The 17,468-nt window shown below is 35.0% G+C and overlaps 1 protein-coding gene across 2 annotated transcripts in view; it reads right to left on the reverse strand.

The window, feature by feature from the left end:
* Positions 1 to 17,468, reverse strand: part of LOC113437733 (copine-8) — a 66,394-nt gene that overhangs the window by 21,604 nt on the left and 27,322 nt on the right. The window contains exons 3-10 of one of the 2 annotated variants that reach the window (XM_026702861.2): positions 16,375 to 16,421; positions 11,574 to 11,677; positions 9,506 to 9,545; positions 8,673 to 8,749; positions 7,934 to 7,999; positions 4,600 to 4,663; positions 3,076 to 3,179; positions 1,861 to 1,965 (exon numbers count right to left, since the gene is read on the reverse strand). In XM_026702861.2, the coding sequence (XP_026558646.1) occupies positions 1,861 to 1,965; positions 3,076 to 3,179; positions 4,600 to 4,663; positions 7,934 to 7,999; positions 8,673 to 8,749; positions 9,506 to 9,545; positions 11,574 to 11,677; positions 16,375 to 16,421 (607 nt within the window). The remainder of the gene's footprint in view (positions 1 to 1,860; positions 1,966 to 3,075; positions 3,180 to 4,599; positions 4,664 to 7,933; positions 8,000 to 8,672; positions 8,750 to 9,505; positions 9,546 to 11,573; positions 11,678 to 16,374; positions 16,422 to 17,468) is intronic. The other variant, XM_026702862.2, reaches the window with a different exon arrangement.

The following is a 17,468-nucleotide window of genomic DNA, read 5'->3' on the forward strand; positions in this document are numbered from 1 at the left end:
TCAATGATTTTTAAAACTGCTTTTACCTCTTTCTCATTTCCAAGTCAGATGAAGCCTATCAGCTTGTCCAGATTGGATTCTTAAACATCAATAGATCATTTTGAGTCACTTCGCCTTCCTCAGAATTTATGGAGGAAGGCAGTTCAGATATACAATAAATTAATGAAGCTGCTTCTGAGGAATTATGTCTAGATACTTTGAATCACTAATGTTAAATGTTGTCTATATATATGGTTAATCATATTTATTCATAAATTTAAAGTTCAAAGTAGTACAAATTAACGATGCAGAAAGCTACATATTTCAAACCACAGAATATATTAGCATTTTCTGTAAGAATACTCTTTCTAGTCCATGTCAATTTGAACTGTAGCCATAATTTTAATTGAACTGCCTGCTTTCAAAACGAAATATTTTAGTGCTTATTTCATGGCAAGTTAAATTGTATTTCTCAGGTTTTTTAAAAGTAATATATTAAGTCTATTAAGAACAATCATTGCTATCAGATCTCCAAAATCAATGACTTTATATTACAGACATGCCCGTAACTTTTTTCAATTCTGTTTCAGCTGAAAATTGGTTGGGACTCACAACTAATTTCCATACAAAAACCAGACTATTTAAATAATATCATTTATAATCATTTGTACTTGTCTAGATAAATATTGATATAGGTATTACCTCATAAACTGCACACAAACAACTCATAGGATTTTTATGTGTGCACTAGATTAATATTTTGCATTCCATCAATGGATGGCACTCATAAAAAGCAAAGAAAACTGGCTAGTGAAAACACGATGTCTTTTTAAGAAAGCAGAAGTCTGGCATATTAATTGAAGATGCCAAGTGTCCAGAGACAAATATGTGAGACTGAACAAGTCTCCTAAATATTTGTTTGTTTTTTTTAAAAAAAGATTAAGGTTAATGTACATAATTCAGCATTTCTGCATTGAAAATATATTATAATTAATTTATCTCTATGATCGGGGGGGGACTTTATTCTGACAATGAAATGAAGAAAAGGAAAGGCAGCAGATTTTCTATACAAACACGTAACTCATTTTGTCAACTGCAAATGCTACTTTTTCTTCACTTGGTTTAGTTCAGAATACCTTGACAGACTGCTCTGAAACTTTCCTCCTCCATTCTGTGGCTTATAATGTAGCCTGAAGTTTCACACTGAAGGTGGCAAAGGGGGAAGAGAAGATAGATCAGTTGAAGTAGCGATTGTATCAGTAATGTTGGCAATCACCTAAACTGAATTTATTTATCAGAAGCATTGAATGTAGTACTCAAGATTCATATCTCTTGATATGATAGATGTTATGAAATGAATGAGAGTACCATGTATTCTGTTGAAGCTTCTTAGTCTTATTTTTATCCAATCTATTTTAAGCAAGAAGACATTTCCATGAAATTTAATAGTTTGGCTTGAGGAAAGAATCATCATCAATGTTTACTTTTTAATAATACAGAGCAGTAATTAATATCTTAGTGTACTAGCAGCAGTAATTTCTTGTTTCCTGACATTTTGCTTTTTATCTGCTTGTCAATCATCTGTAGAAAGAAAAGCACCTATTGTACTAAAAATGTTCTCTATTTCATTTAGGCTGTACTCTTATGAACAGTAACTTAACATTATATGGGATTATTGGATTTTACCTCTAAGTAAACATGTACATCAGACTGGGTTGGCGGACATTCATAACAGTAATAAAATAAGCAATAAAATATTAATATTTATTATGAATTCAAAATTTTAAAAAAGGATTTTAAAAGGTTTTTAAAAGGATTCAACTAAAATACACAATCTTATAAGCATTTTGACACATTTAAACAAAAAATTGCTTCACTTACCGGTCATAATCTCCATTACAAAGTGCTCTGATGGATAACTTGAATGCCTGCCATACTGGATTTAAAGTGTTCTTTACAACTTCTGTCTTGTGGCAGATTGTGAAACTAAAACAAAATTTATTTTTTTTACTTTGTATTTATTATCTGCCATCAGGAAAAACTGTGAAAGATCTGATGCCTCATAGTTTGAATGAACATTTGTAAATTAAAAAAACATGATCAGTGCAGAAGAGAAAGATAATAGAAGTCAAAGCAAGCAGAGCAGAGGATTGTGATAATTTTGTTTTTATAGCTTTGGAGATGGTATCTAATTGTAACTGTTCCCTCTACCTAACATCATAAATCACTGGGGAATTACATGTTCTTTCATAATCAACAAGTTTAAATTACATAGAACATAGAATTATAAATTGTAAATGACCTCAGTGATCTTCTAATCCAACCCCTTGCACATCGCAAGAGATCCTATACAATTCTGGGCAAATGGTTGTCCATTCTAGTTTTGAAAATCTCCAGTGATAGAGCACCCACAACTCCAGGAAGCAAGCTATTTCACTGATTAATTGTTCTCACTGTCAAAACAATTTAACCTTACTTCTATAGTTTGGATCTCTCTTTAACAAGAATCTACCCATTACTTCTTGTTCTGCACTCTATTGCTTTGGTAAATAAGCCAATGCCCTCTTCATTATGAAAGCCCCCAACGTACTAGAAGACAGTTATAATGTCCCCCTAATCCTTCTCTTTGATAGGCTAGACATATTAACTACCTCAACCACTATCATTTGATTTAGCTTCTAGACAATTTATTATTTTTGTTGCTGTACTCTGCATACTTTCTAGAGTCTTAGCATCTTTTTTTGTATCATGATAATCAGAACTGGCTTTAATATTTAATATAAAGTGGTATTGTAACTTCTCATGATCTTGATGCTCTACCCCTGTTGATGCAGCCCGGGACTGCATTGGCTTTTTGGGCAACTGCAGCACACTGTTTGCTCATACTCAAGTGGTGGTCCGCTGGGACAACTAGATCTCTCTTACAGATACTACTGTTTTTACAGGGATATTTTAGATGGATATTGATCCATTAAAAAATGCTGATAACGCTATGAAAGTAAGGAGAAAACTTTTCATAGGTTATGAAGAGAATCCAGTAATCACTATTAAAGCTTATAAGACTGAATATTTAGCAGAACAAATGTGAATATCTACCTGCCATCTTCATTGCTACGAAAAAATACCAGGAAGGGATCAGATTTCCCAAAAAAGTCTTTCTTGTCTAATTTGTTTGCACAAAATTGCATCAAAACAGCTTCCTAAAAGAATAAAGGGATAACAGAAATATTAATTCTTAAATCACAGAGAACAATTTACATAAAATATGCACAATTTAATTTTTTAATATTCTAATAGATTAGAATAAAGTTAGAATAAAGAATAAAGGTAATGAAAGTCTTTAAAACATTTAGTAGTTGCCTGGATTTTTAATACTAAGATGGAATGATATTTTAAGCCCAGGGTCTCATTTTAGGCCCAGGGTCTCTACCTGTCAAATATACATATACATACATACATACACACACACACACACACACACACACACACACACACACACCCTCCTGTGGTATTATCTAAGAATGGAAATAGATTTTAAGAGCATATACTAAATATAATAAAAAAATTGTAGCAGAAAAAATCAAGGTAGCGGCAAGGGGAAGTTTGAAAAGTATATCAGTCAGTGATTCTGGATTTATGGGTAGCTCAGGGGGGCAAGAGTGAATTTCAGAACTCTCTTTTGAGTAGCTGGGCAGATAACAAACTGAATCAGAATATTCTTTGTTCATTCTCAGAAATAAAGATCATTGAAGGAAAGCATCTGAGTGTTTTAATACTGGGAATGGAGTGAAAATGTTGCTACATTCCCTAAGAAAATTCCAATTTGAGAAAAACATCTGAGGTCAGCAACCTGCTTCACTGAAGTAGCCAGTGGCCATGCTACCATTACCACTGCCATTGCTAGAGGATCTATTGTTCCACCCACACTGAGGTGTCTGGTTAAGGCATCACCGAAAACATTCCCCCAGAGAGGCAGTGAGTGCTCTCTCCCTCTCTCTTGTGGGCTAGATAAATATATTTCTCTTTTTTTGGAACCATTGGCTGGGAAATTTCAGATAGCAAGTGACTTCTGCTTTTCCAATCACGATGCCTTCTTAATAGCAATATTGTGGATTTGTAGTAGCTCGTAATGCAATGACATAGGATTGTAATTCAGTAGTCATCTAGAAAATAATGCTGATATTCAGAAGAAGCTTCTTTTGTTTTGTGGATACTTTTCAAGATAAAGATTAAGAGTGAAAAGCACCATACAAGAGCTCCTAGGATCCATGCAATCACAGCAAGATGGGGCTAAGATTTGACCTTTTTTTTGCTTTTTGGGTTCTAGTGAGTCTCCTCTCTAGAATCTTTTCAACTTTAGAGAACCATCATCTTTTTAGGGAATTGGTTGCTACTGTAATGAATTATAGTCAAAGGGGAAAGTGTTTTTATTGATTCCAGTTAACTATTAGAGAACACTTTCCTTTTTTCCTTCCCTCCCTCCCTTTCATCCATTAGCTCAAGGCACTGTGCACCATGCACCTTCTTTCTACTTTTCCCCACAACAATCCTGTATGTAAAGCTGAGCTGATAAGAGAATGACTGGTCATGCTACACAGTGAACAATTTTTTTTAATTTACCCGGCAACAGTTCAGTTCCTCTGCTGTCAGTATTATTGTGCCACATTTCCTCCCAGGAATTCCTCTGTTAAAAAAAAATTATATGGGTAACTGAAATATAAATGTAAAGAAAGTTTCCAAACAAATAGAACACTAGATAATTTCTATCAGATTTGTTTGCTCTTTCATATACGTTTCAATAGTACTAGCACATGCACTTTTTCCCTAGCTGAAAGGATAGGAAAGAAAACAGAAAAGCAATACACTAGTGACCTACAGTTCCTTGAATTAAATTTTTTTTTCCCCAGGTTCCAAAAAAGATTATTTGGAGCTAATCAACTAAGATAGGCTCACAGAGAAGTTGCAAGCAAACTTAATAGGATAGGTCCACATCTTATATGGCACAGCAATAATAGATGTTAATTTACCTTTTTTCCCCCTGCTTTCTGGGGCACAAAATGTCTTTTTTTTTAAAGTGAAGATTTTTTTGATTTTTTTTCAACACAACACAACTAATTTTTAAAAAGTGGGAGGATGTATTGTAGGTTGAATACTATTCACAATGCATAGCACTTATACTGTGCTTAACATATCAGAAGTGCTTTGTTTATTTACATTCAAATTACTATGAAAGGATTTTTTTTAATTATTTTTTTTTAAAAAACTATAGTAATGATAATGTGATTTACAAAAACAGCCTTTCCTGTTCACAAAAGAGTCAGAGAAAATGTTCTTCAATTAAGGAAGAGTGCAAATATATAAATATAAATAATTTGTAGTGATGCACTTAATTCAGAGTAGATGTGAGAACCTTAATGACTATAACACATCCTTATACATAGCAGATGTGTGATACATTAAAAGTAAAGATAAATGAGTCCCTGCGGAGTTTACTCCACTAGTCATGTAGAGGTGGTGCTCATCTCCGTTTCAAGGCCATTGAGCCAGTGCTGTCCAAAGACATTTCTGTGATCATGTGGCCAGCATGATGTCACAGGGCGCTTCCACCAATGTGGTATCTATTTATCTACTTGCATTTGTATGCTTTTGAACTGCTAGGTTGATAGGTGTTGGGGCAAGAATGGGAGCTCGCCCTGTTTGTATGGCACTCAGTCTTGAATGTGAGCTCCCCGCTTTCCAGCCAACAAGCTCAACATCTTACCTGCTGAGCCACTGCCCACCTTACCTCCATAAGATACATTATCTACAATAAATCACAACTTGCTATACTTCTGTTGGACAGTTTTGTGCCAGTGACAGCAAATTTATATTTAGAATCAATGTTTGATGTGCTAATGTTACTAACTTCACATTCCCCAGAACACCCTATAACGCAACTTTTAGGAAAAGCCAGTGAATCAATAAGATCTTAGGACTACAGGGTAGGGAAAACAGTACATAGTCACTTTTCTTCTACTATGATGGCCAAACTGCCTGACTCACTATATCTAAATCCTTGACTACTTCTTTATATTCATAATTTGTCCAAGTGCTTAAAACATAATTCAAGACCATTTTTTTGTTTGTTTCAATGATGGGAAGTTAAAGCTGAGAATATTTTCACTAACTCTGCCATATAATCTATTATCATAAAGGCTACAAGGCAACTGAATATAAGCAGAAGAGATATAAGCAGCACAAAGTGATGCAAGCCAAAAATGGAAAATTAACACAAAGTCCAACCCTTATTTCAGACATATCCAAAAGCATGCAACAAGCAAAGCAAGTAAGAATAACAATAAAACAGAGAAGAACATCCTATGAAAATATACAAAGCAAAATTTAGCAGTATGCCCCAGGCAAATTAAGATTACGATGCAGCAGTAATCAAGGGAAAACAGCATTGGGATATGCATTATTATGTACACTGTGTATATGTTGTATATAAAAACACTGCAACATATGAAAACATACTGCATAAGAACAGCACTGTAGCATAGGAAATAAGGCTGTGTAGGAATGCAGTAAACGCAAATACAGGTAGGCAGCAAAGACTTCCTACATGCTGACAACATGCAAGAGCTCAGTACATATAAGCATTAAACTTGGCATAATAATCTTCATTTAGCAACCACAATTGGGAGTGGCAAGTCAGTTATTAAGTGACTGTGCTTATAATCTTATAGATAATCCTGAATTTATTACTACAATTGGGACTGGAATCTCAGTTGTTGAGTGAGGTGGTTGTTAAATGAAACACCATGACTTCACTCAATAAACTCAATCCTAGCTCTCCCAGTTGCAGTCATTAAAGGATCATGCAGGGGCGCCTCAGGAGGTAAGGGAGACCTGGGAAGTCCAGCACTTACTGGTGTGTGGAAACTGGGCATGGGTTGGGAGGCCTTGGCTGACTACAGGACTCACCAGCATGCAGAAACCTGCTTCAGGCCAAGAGAACTGTGTCTTCTACCCATCTCACCATATCCAGGTCCACTTACATTTGTCTTTTTCTGCAGCTTCTAACAGGTACACCCAGCCCATGGGAGGTGTAGCTAGAAACCTAGTGAAAAAGTAGAAAGTGTTTTTCTAACCTTCACAAAGATCCCAACTGCTAGCCTTCTAGCCTTGCATTAGCTGAGCCTGCCTATCCACAGCTGCAGAAAAAAGTCCAAAGTAAGTGGAGCCAGGTGTGATTGGGTCGGGAAAGGGCCCAGGCCTCCAGGGCATGGTGGAGTGGGGAGTGGGGCTGGGCTTCCCAGGCATGATGAGGTAGGAAGAAGTAGCCAGTGAGCAGGCTGAGGCCTCCAGGTACATAGTAACTTTATGCATGCTGGTGGGTGGCTGAGATGGGAAGAGATAAGCAGGTGGGGGTGAGTTGGAGCATGATTGAGTGGGGCACAAATGTTAAGTGCCCAAATTTTAATTACTTTACAATGGGGCTGTTGCAAAGGCTGTACCTTTGGACATAGGTTGTAACTCCCTTCATTCAGTGAACGAAGGGAGTTACAATCTACACCCAAAAGTACTAATGGTCATAAGTCCAGGACTACCTGTACTTCAGCTCTCCTTTGCTCTACAGATCTGCAAAGGTTATAAATACGAAGTCTGGCTGCGAAGTTACTTTTTGATTACCATTCCATTGGGCTCTAAATGAGGACTACCTGTACAGCACTTGAAAAGATACCCAGCCGCTAGAAATGACTATAAATTATAAGCATACATTGTAAGCAGCAATATGTACGAGAGTCACTTTGAAGAATGAGATGGGCAGCATATAGAAATGTAATAAAGAAAGAAAGGTATCCCACACAGTCCCACAGCAATGTTTAATGCCACACCAAAGCATATGTATGCAACAATACAGTCATTCCAAATGAAAGCAGCAGCTACTCTCCCTCCAACAACAAATACACACTTCTGCAGGCTACTTCGATCAGCCACTTTTGCTTTGACAACCAGGTTCCACCAGGGAAGTTTCGATCTGCCAAACAGATATCTTACTTTTACAATTCATGGACTTATATAAAACACTTATTTCATAGCAATAGGAATGTATTTTTATCTAGGGAGATACATTCATATCATGCTATATGCATGTAATATATGACAAAAAGAAAATATTAAATGCTTGATTTTATTTAAGATATTTAAATTCTTCATGTCAGTGTATTTCAGGCAGCTCTATTTTACAATACAATTTTAAAAATCAATACAAAGGTATCATATATTCAAAATCAACTCAACAATTTAATTTAATTGGAGAAGAAACAATATGTTGGAAGAAAATTCTATTCCTACAGGCTTAGAAATGAAGAAGTCCCCTCTGTTTGAGTGAGAAAACAATTATCTCAAATAATGACCTTGTTGGGCTATAATGATTACCTGTAATTTCAGATCAGTGGAGTTCTTGGTGCTACCTGATTTTGGTTATTTTCAGTGCTGATGATGTTGCCTAGTTTGGTAATAAAACATCTGCAAGAAAACCATCAAAGTTCAGAGAGCACCAAGGACTCCACAGTTCAACCCTGAGCTACAAATATTCTCTTCTATCAGTTTCAGATCAGCATTGTGAGAACAAATAAAAATTATGAAAACAACATTGGGCTTGCAACAACACAGCGCTACTAAATTTGTATCATTAAAAATGTGCTTACATAACTGGTTTTTCTAGTCTGCTTCCTTGTGACCCAACGATCTCTCCTAATGTACAGAACACTTGTCCCAAGAAATCCTGAAAATCACAAAAGACATTATTAGACATTATTCCATCTGCAGTACTCCATCCATATTCGCTACATTTATCAGCACAGGAAATACATTACTTATGAACAATTTAGTTATAAAATCATAATTAGGAATAATTAAATTAAGTCACTCTGGATCACTTCAAAAGTGAGATGGGCGATGTATAAATTTAATAAATAAATAAATAAATAAAGCAAATTGTGTCTGGATGCAAGAATTACAGTTTATGAGAACAGAATGACCTTAGGTAAGTCAAGAGCTCATTGTACATGCTCATTGCTCTCAATCCTTTTCAAAGATGTATATGAAATTTGCTACAGATATTACTAATCTGAATGGAACATATTATTACACTTTATCTAAAACCAAAATTGGTACAGCTATTTTTTTAAAAAGACCTATACAGTGATAAGCTTTAAACAAATACCTGCTCTAATATCTCAATTCATCCCCACCTTATAATCTTTCTTGTGAATTTCATTCCAGTTTTCATTCAGTACTGACTCCTGGAGACTGCCTGGGCAAGTTTTCTTGACAACATTTTGGGAAGTGGTTCTCCATTGCCTTCTTCCTACAGCTGAGAAAGGATGACTGACCTAAAGTCACCCAGATACCTTTGTGCTTAAGTTGAGACTAATTTCTACCCTGGTGCCGTGATCTCTATACCCAACTGGCTCTCAGATTCCCAATTAATATAAAATATTATATGGATAAATTTGTAACATTAAATTAAAGCACTTACATGCTTTGAAAGGTTTGGACTCTTAGAATCAACATCATACCTATAAAGAAATGATAGATTTATTTCATATTTTCTATCAAAAATATTCAAGGACATACTGGAGTTGTTTACTAAAGCTAGCATAGAGAGACAATGAGCAAGATAAAACCTACTACGTGAGAAACCCGCTTTCCAGGTTTAGCTTAATCTTGCACTCTGGGGCTAAATCAATTACACATCTCCAAAATGGAAAACCAGCCAACAAACAAAAAGTGATGAACAAAATGTATAGCACACATAGGAAATAAGAGGAAATCCCTGATTCTAACTGGCATTCCATTGTATTTGACAGAACATAAATAGTGTAATTATGAAGGGTTTTTTTGTTTTCTGATTTGTACTCCACTAAGATCATAGTATCTATGTAGGCACTGCTTCACAACTTTATTACAAAGCCCACTGGAAATTCATTAAAAAAGATATAAGCTAAAAAAAACTTGGGTGGGATTAGTATCTCAAGTTTTCAGATGTTTTAGCATTTTACAAGGGATAAAATGTTGCCTTATAAATTTGTCTCTACAAATTTTATGCCACCCATTTTGCTCAGCTACCCCTCAAAAATGCCAAAACAAAAAATAAAAATTGTATTGAATTGGGAGAAAGGGCTGGTCTGTCTGTGTGTAAGAGGAGTAATCACTGGCCATATACCGCCCACAGGTGGTATTTATTGCACACCTGTATTGAAAAATACTTACAGCAAAAATACATATCACTCTGAAGGGTTTGTTACATATGTCAATTACAAATCATTGTTTATTTATAAGCCACACATCTTTTCGCGACTCTAGATAGTGTACAAGTTAAAAACCCCAAAGATATTAAAAATCCAGGGACTAAAACACTAATGCATAGATAAAATTCTTCTCCCTCACTGGGCACCTACTATTGGAAATAGCCAGGTTTTCAAGGCTGGATTAAAGAACAGGATGCTTGGAGCAATTTGAAACTCTGGGGGAATACTGTTCCAGATGGTGGGCACTATTAAAAAGACAGCAACTACACGATTCCCTCAAATAATACTTTTAAATGTTGGTAAACAGTACTTGGGTATCGTTATCCATTTATTTCTGTTTGTTTTTCTTAAATAATCAAGCAAAACAAATTATGATGTGGCATCAAACTTACATTCTTGATTTACTATATAAACAAAGATACATGACAGCAAAACCTGGTTTATGGTTTCACATTAAAATTTGTTGTTAGTTATTCTTATTTAAATGATGTAAAAAGGAATGTGCTGCAGGCAGCATGAACTAACAGCATTGACCACTGATAATCAGAATAAATCAGGAACTGTAAGATCCTTGCATGAGAATGCAAACATTGAGAAAAGTCTCTACTATAAGTAACATAGTAGTTTGAATTACCAATATGAACCAATATGATTGAGAATATCTTATGACAATAACTAATTCACGTTTTGTTTGTTATTTTAGATTAGCAGCAGACCTGAAACTACTTTAATGTCAACAAAAGCTACTGGGATGAAAAGAGCTTTCAGGTCCAAGCAAAATCAATATGCCTAAACTGCCTTTTTAAGTTAAAAAAAAATCTAGTAAATTGTCTGCAGACAGAATGTGCATTTGAACATTTAAAACTAAGTTTCTCCTGGGTCATATTATCATATGTGGTGGACTTGAACAAAGGCAAAAAAATACTGGACAAAAATACATATGTGGTTGGCAAAAGAAACAACAGATTGTAGTAATATGATTTCATGTATTTATCTGCTACATTGTTGTGAGATATAAGAAATAATTTCTGCTGTTACTTAAGTTAATTCCTGATAAATTGATATATCCTCACCTGCCTGCAGCACAGGACAGTTTTTTCACTTAAAAAAAAATTTTCACATAAGATTTTTATTGCAGTTTGTTTTTAAAACGCAGCACTTCATTACAATTTAAACTGCTATAATAAAATATGACTTATCTAATGCAAGTAGTTTACTGACAAAATAGCTATCCATACTATTACGATAGATCAATTCACTTATATTATCAAAATCCAAGTTTATTAATAAACTTACAAATCAAATCGCAGATTCTGTCTCTCCTCAAAAAAGTAATCCATTATAAATTTTCTTACAAAATCTGGGTTCAAAGTATTGTCAATTACTTCTGTTCTTCCAAACTATAAAAGAATATTTTAAAGAAAATACATCAGTATATAAATATCTTTCTGTATATGTACACCTCAAACAAAAATATCAAATAAAAAAATATGAACATATGTGAACAAATTGTGGACCAGTTTAAAGGAGATAAAGGAGGAAATGAGACACTTTAATTAAAATGAAATACTGGTACAGAAACTTTCAGTCCTTACAGAACTGATCTATGTACTATGTTAATATTATTCTTCTACTTAATACATCCAAAATTGACTACAAAGGATATAATAATAAGTCATAGTCCAATAGTCCCACAGCTTCAAATTATGCTTTTGTTAAATACTCAGATTTCATTCAGGAGCCATTTATCCCAGTCTGTCACTTTTTTATTATATAAGCCATGAATAGGTAAGATGTTTGGCTCTGCAGTCACTTCAGATGTTTTGATATAGAGCATGTACACAAACAAAATCACTTCCTACACTCATATGTATAACATCATTTCCATAAATATCCTACTCTTCTTCTGGGAGACAAAAAAAAAGTCCTTTCTTTTGTCAGCAAAATTGGAAGGATTTTCAGCCCTTATCCAGAATGAAACAGGAAAGCGAAAAGTTTCCCTTTTTTCTTTCTAGGAAAGTCTAGTCTAACAAAGAGAAGGACTAAAGATGACGTGATAGAAATCTTTCAATATTTGTAGGGTGGTCACAGAGAATAGGAGGTCAAACGATTCTCCATAGAACCTGAGGGAGAGACAAGAAGTAATGGAATGGAAGCTTATCCAAGAAAAAATTATAATACCTAGAATTAAAAAGAAATTTTCTATCAGTAAGAACAATTAATCATTGGAATGGCTTGCCTCTACGGCTTGTGGGTGGTTCATCTCTACAGGTTTTCAAGAAGAGATTGGACCATCATTTTTCCAGAATAATATAGAATCTCCTACTTGAGCAAGAGGTTTGACTAGATGACCTCCAAGGTCCCTTCCAATTCTGTTATTCTGTAATTCTCCCAGCGAGTTAGTGCATCTTTATTACTAATGACAACAAAGCATTAATTTATGCTCCATTAAGTTCCCATTTCTTTCCGGTGGAAAAAATAGTACTTCTTGGCCTGTTCACCTGACTGAAGGGAGCCTTCGACTATGTGAAACTGTTATATACCACCCTTTGGGTGTTCACTTATAACATACGTCATGATCATTTTTTCTTCTGTTGTAATCTCAAAAAAGAACTGATCCTAGTATATAAAAAGGCAATGCAATGCACCAATAACTGTATCTTAAGTATGCCTGAAATACAACACATGCATGCTTGTTTCCAATTTAAAGTTTTCAAAGGCTTTTTATAAATATCAGAACCAAAATCATTATTTGATTATATTTTTATTTAATTCCGCGCAATTAAAAAGAGGTAACAAACAATGAAGTATCATAACAAGTTTCTTATTTTTCATATACAACCACTTGTATCCTAGCAAGTAGTTTTACATGAAATATATATGTTCATATATATGTATATGTTCAAATATATATGTTCATATATATGTTCATATACATATTCAATGTGTATGGGACAAGACTAAGTTTCTGCATTACTTGATTTCAGAAGAACACACAAAAAAGGAATTGACAGTACAGGTAATCCTTGAAGAATAATTGGGATCAGAATTTCTGTTGCTAACCAGAGTTGGAAGGGATCTTGTAGGTCATCTAGTCCAACCCTCCGCCCAAGCGGGAGACCCTACACCATTTCTGACAAATGGCAGGCCAATCTCTTCTTGAAAAGTCTGAAGTGATGGCGCCCCCACAACTTTCAAGGGCAACTTCTGTTCCATTGGTTGATTGTTCTCACTGTCAAAAAGTTTCTCCTTATTTCCAGGTTAAATCTCTCCTTGTTCAGTTTCCAACCATTATTCCTTGTCTGGCCTACAGGAGCTTTAGAAAATAGCTTGACCCCTTCCTCCCTGTGGCAGCCCCTCAGATATTGGAAGACTGCTCTCCTGTCTCCCCTGGTCCTTCTCTTCCCTAGACTAGCCAGGTCCAGTTCCTGCAACCATTCATTGTATGTTTTAGCTTCCAGTTCCCTCATCATCCTGGTTACTCTTCTCTGTACTTTTTCTAGAATCTCAACATCTTTTTTATAATGTGGTAAACAAAACTGGATGCAATACTCTAGGTGTGGTCTTACTGAGCTTTATAGAGTGGTATTAGTACCTCACTTGATCTTGGTGGTTGTTAAGTGAGTTGCTCCTGATTTTACAATATTTTTGCCATTAAGCAAATCTGGCTTGTTCCACTTAGTTTGCTTATTGGAAGCCAGCTGGGAAAGTCACGAATGTCAATCACAGTATCCCAGGGTCTTGCAACCCCTGTGAATATAAGCCAGTTGCTAAGTGCCTGAATATTGATCACATGACCTTGAGAATGTTACAAGAATTGAAAGTGTGAGGAACTACCTATAACCAAATAAATGAACTGCAGATATATCAGTTTATATATATATGTGTGTATGTGTAGGCATGTGTGTATATAGCATATGTTTATGTGTGTTATGTATGTGTACGGGTTGATATATACTTTTCTTTGAGAACAGGCAACACAATTTCATTTTTAATGTGTGCCTGAGTGCTCACAGTAAAAAATGACAGTAAAGGTTATCTTATAACAGTTTTCTCAGTAGGCCAAAGAAACTGATATATCTGCAGTTCAGGATTTGGTTACAGGTAGTCCTTAATTAACAACCATTCATTTAGTGACCATCTGAAGTTTTATATTTATATATATATATATATAATATTTATATATTGAGCTTTGTTCGGGTATTTTCCCATGTCATTATAGTTGTGCTTTTAAAGTTGTAGCAACGTTTCGGCAGAATCTCATCTGCCATCATCAGGCTTCTGTATTGTGTTCGTCTGTGAGTCAGACTTTTACAGTTGTTTCAGATTTAAATTTGGGGCAGCCTATTGCTGTGCCAGAATGGTTTTTTCTTCATCCTGATTGGTTGGGAGTCTTGGTCTGTGTTTATTGGTCTTGGAGTTTGCTGTGTTCTGCTTGATTGGTCTTTCTAATATCTTCTGTCTGTTTTGTGGCTTTTTTTGTGTGTCTTGATTTGCTGGCAACATTGTGTTCCCGTATTGGAGGCTTTAGTGCAGCTTGGCTCTGAGTAAATGGACAGCTATCATTTATTAGGAAGCTAGGTTTCATCTGGGTGCCTGGTTGGGGTATGTTTGAGCTGGAGGTATCAGGGGGGATCTGTTTGTGGCCAGGTGTTTGCCTGGCTAGTGTTGCAGAGATTTTTTGTTTGTGAGTACAGGCTTCCAAATAATTGACAGTCTGGTGGAATCCTCTCTTCTATTCATGCTTTCAGGTTTTGTTCAATCTCTATGGCTTCTGATAATTCTGTCACACACACACACACACACACACACACACACACACACATATATACACATACATACACACACACACACACACACATATTTGTGTGTGTGTATACGTGTGTACAAATGTGGAATCTTGCTCTCCTTTGGGGAGGAGGGATACGAGCTTCCAGTGATACAATAGATATTTTTATACCTTTTCTAAAGCCTACCCCTGTTCCCCCCATCCTATATTTTCATTAGTCAAGATGAAGGATGGGTAAGGGTCTGTTTTTAATAATGTCCATCATACTTGTTATTCCCCTTCTAATTCCAGGAATATATATAATACTTGACATTATCTACATCCTTTGACATTATTTATTTCTAACTTAAAACTAATCATGGTGACCCTCCAAAAAGCCCATATGACCTGCCAGAAAGTCTTATATCCCCTGCCAAAATATGTTCTTGCAAAATTGAAAATAGAAAGTTTTCATGAAAATAGAAACTTTTATATAACTCCAACTTAGTTCATCTGAAGGGTAAATATGGAGTAGGCATTGCTATGTATTTTTAAAGGAATACTTATCTTACACATCATATTATACTAGGTGTGACATGATAGTTTTCTGGTACTTTAGGTTTGTCACAAAGAAAAGTTCAACTTATTCTCCAAAGCACCAGAGTGCAGGACAAGAAAGTAATTGGTGGAAACTTAAAGAGCGATACAGCTTAGAACTAAGGAGAAATTTCCTGACAGTGAGAGCAATTAACCAACTAAACAGCCTGCCACCTGGAGTTGTGCAGGTTTTTAATAATAGACTGGACAACTATTTGACTGGCATTGCTTCTCCTGCCTTCCTGCTCAAGTTCGACTAGAGGACCTCCAAGGTCACTTCCAATTCTATGATTCTATGTTCTATGGGCAGCTATTTCAAACAGCAAACCAATTGCCAGGACCACAAACTGCAGAGAGCATCATATCCTGGTGGGAATCCCGCTTAAAGTTTTGCCTGGACTCGGTAGCAGCTAGAAAAGGACCACACCACATTGCAACTAATGCAAGAACATCTGGAACAAGGCAAAGGTTGTATGGTACTTGATAGATTTTTTGAGTCTTTTGTTTGAACTGAGTGTTAGAGACTGAGTATGAAGGATTCAAGACATTTACATGGCAACATCAACTTTCAAAACCTAGAAGGATAGAGTTTAACCCAAAGCAATTATTGGGGAAGTTGCATTTGTCTAGATTTGCTATGCTGGTCCTTGCCAGTTCTTGGAAAGCAAGAAATTATCATACCAGTACATATTACTTTTATATGACAGTACTCAACCGCTATACATAACTTACCTCTCTCCATTCTTTATTTCCCATCCCTTGGGTGTACAAAACACAAACTGTAGAAGAGAAAAAAAAACAGGCAATCAATATAAAAAATGTATGTAAATTAACATTCCATTAGACTAATATTTAATCTGTAATATTAGGCAGATTTTAAAACTATATAACACAAATTATATTTAAGAGTTAATGAACTGAAATTAATATCTGGAATTTGAATATATATTTGTATGTGGTGTTTATTTTTAAAAATATATAACAGATAATTGTATTTTTTTAAAATAGGCATTTGAGTCAGAGTTAAATGTACACTAAAAACACTCAAATTTACCAGAAATATCCATTCCTGTTAATTTACACCTGACTATACAACTCACAGGCTGTATGCCTCCCCAAGGAAGAGCCCACAGAGAGAACAAAGACCCCCTCCTCAGATTTCACAGAAAAAAGATTTATTTTAGAAAATTCAAAGTTCAACATTTGTCCATTGTACTAGGAGATAAAGGTGGAGAGGAATAATCTTTTTTTAATTTTATCCCTTCCACACCTCATATGACCAACTACAGTCAGCCATAAAAACTATTGCCAATCCCACCTTACATCACATTTTTAAAGTGTCATTTTAACTATAAAAATGTAATATATTTTATTGTACAACAGTAAAGGAAAGAGACTTAATTGGAAAACAGTGGGTATATTAATTTTAAGGCTGAGTGTAATAGAATTCATGCTTCTACTGAGATTTGTCCCTTGACAAGCTTGTCTTTTTTTAACGTCTTGAATGTCATATATTAAAAATAAAAAAAATATTTAATAGCCACTTTATCAGTTTTTGGAAACAAAAGACAAAATAGGCCCTGGAAAAGCAGGCACAAAATAATCTACATTTTTTTTCAAGCTTTCAGATCTCTAAACACAGCCTACTTCAAAACTGCATTCAAATAGGTGTTCAATTAATCAACATTTGGCTTTTAAATTCCTACACTAAAATCTCAATTCAACAGTACATTTGGTGGAAGGGGTATCTAAAATTATATCATTGTAATGTACATTATTTATGCAAATGTATATTATGTACATTATTTGCATAATTATGCAATTAA

This window comes from Pseudonaja textilis, chromosome 5, assembly GCF_049901715.1.
Source record: "Pseudonaja textilis isolate UNSWEBS1 chromosome 5, rPseTex1.2, whole genome shotgun sequence".
NCBI classification, from domain to species: Eukaryota; Metazoa; Chordata; class Lepidosauria; order Squamata; family Elapidae; genus Pseudonaja; species Pseudonaja textilis.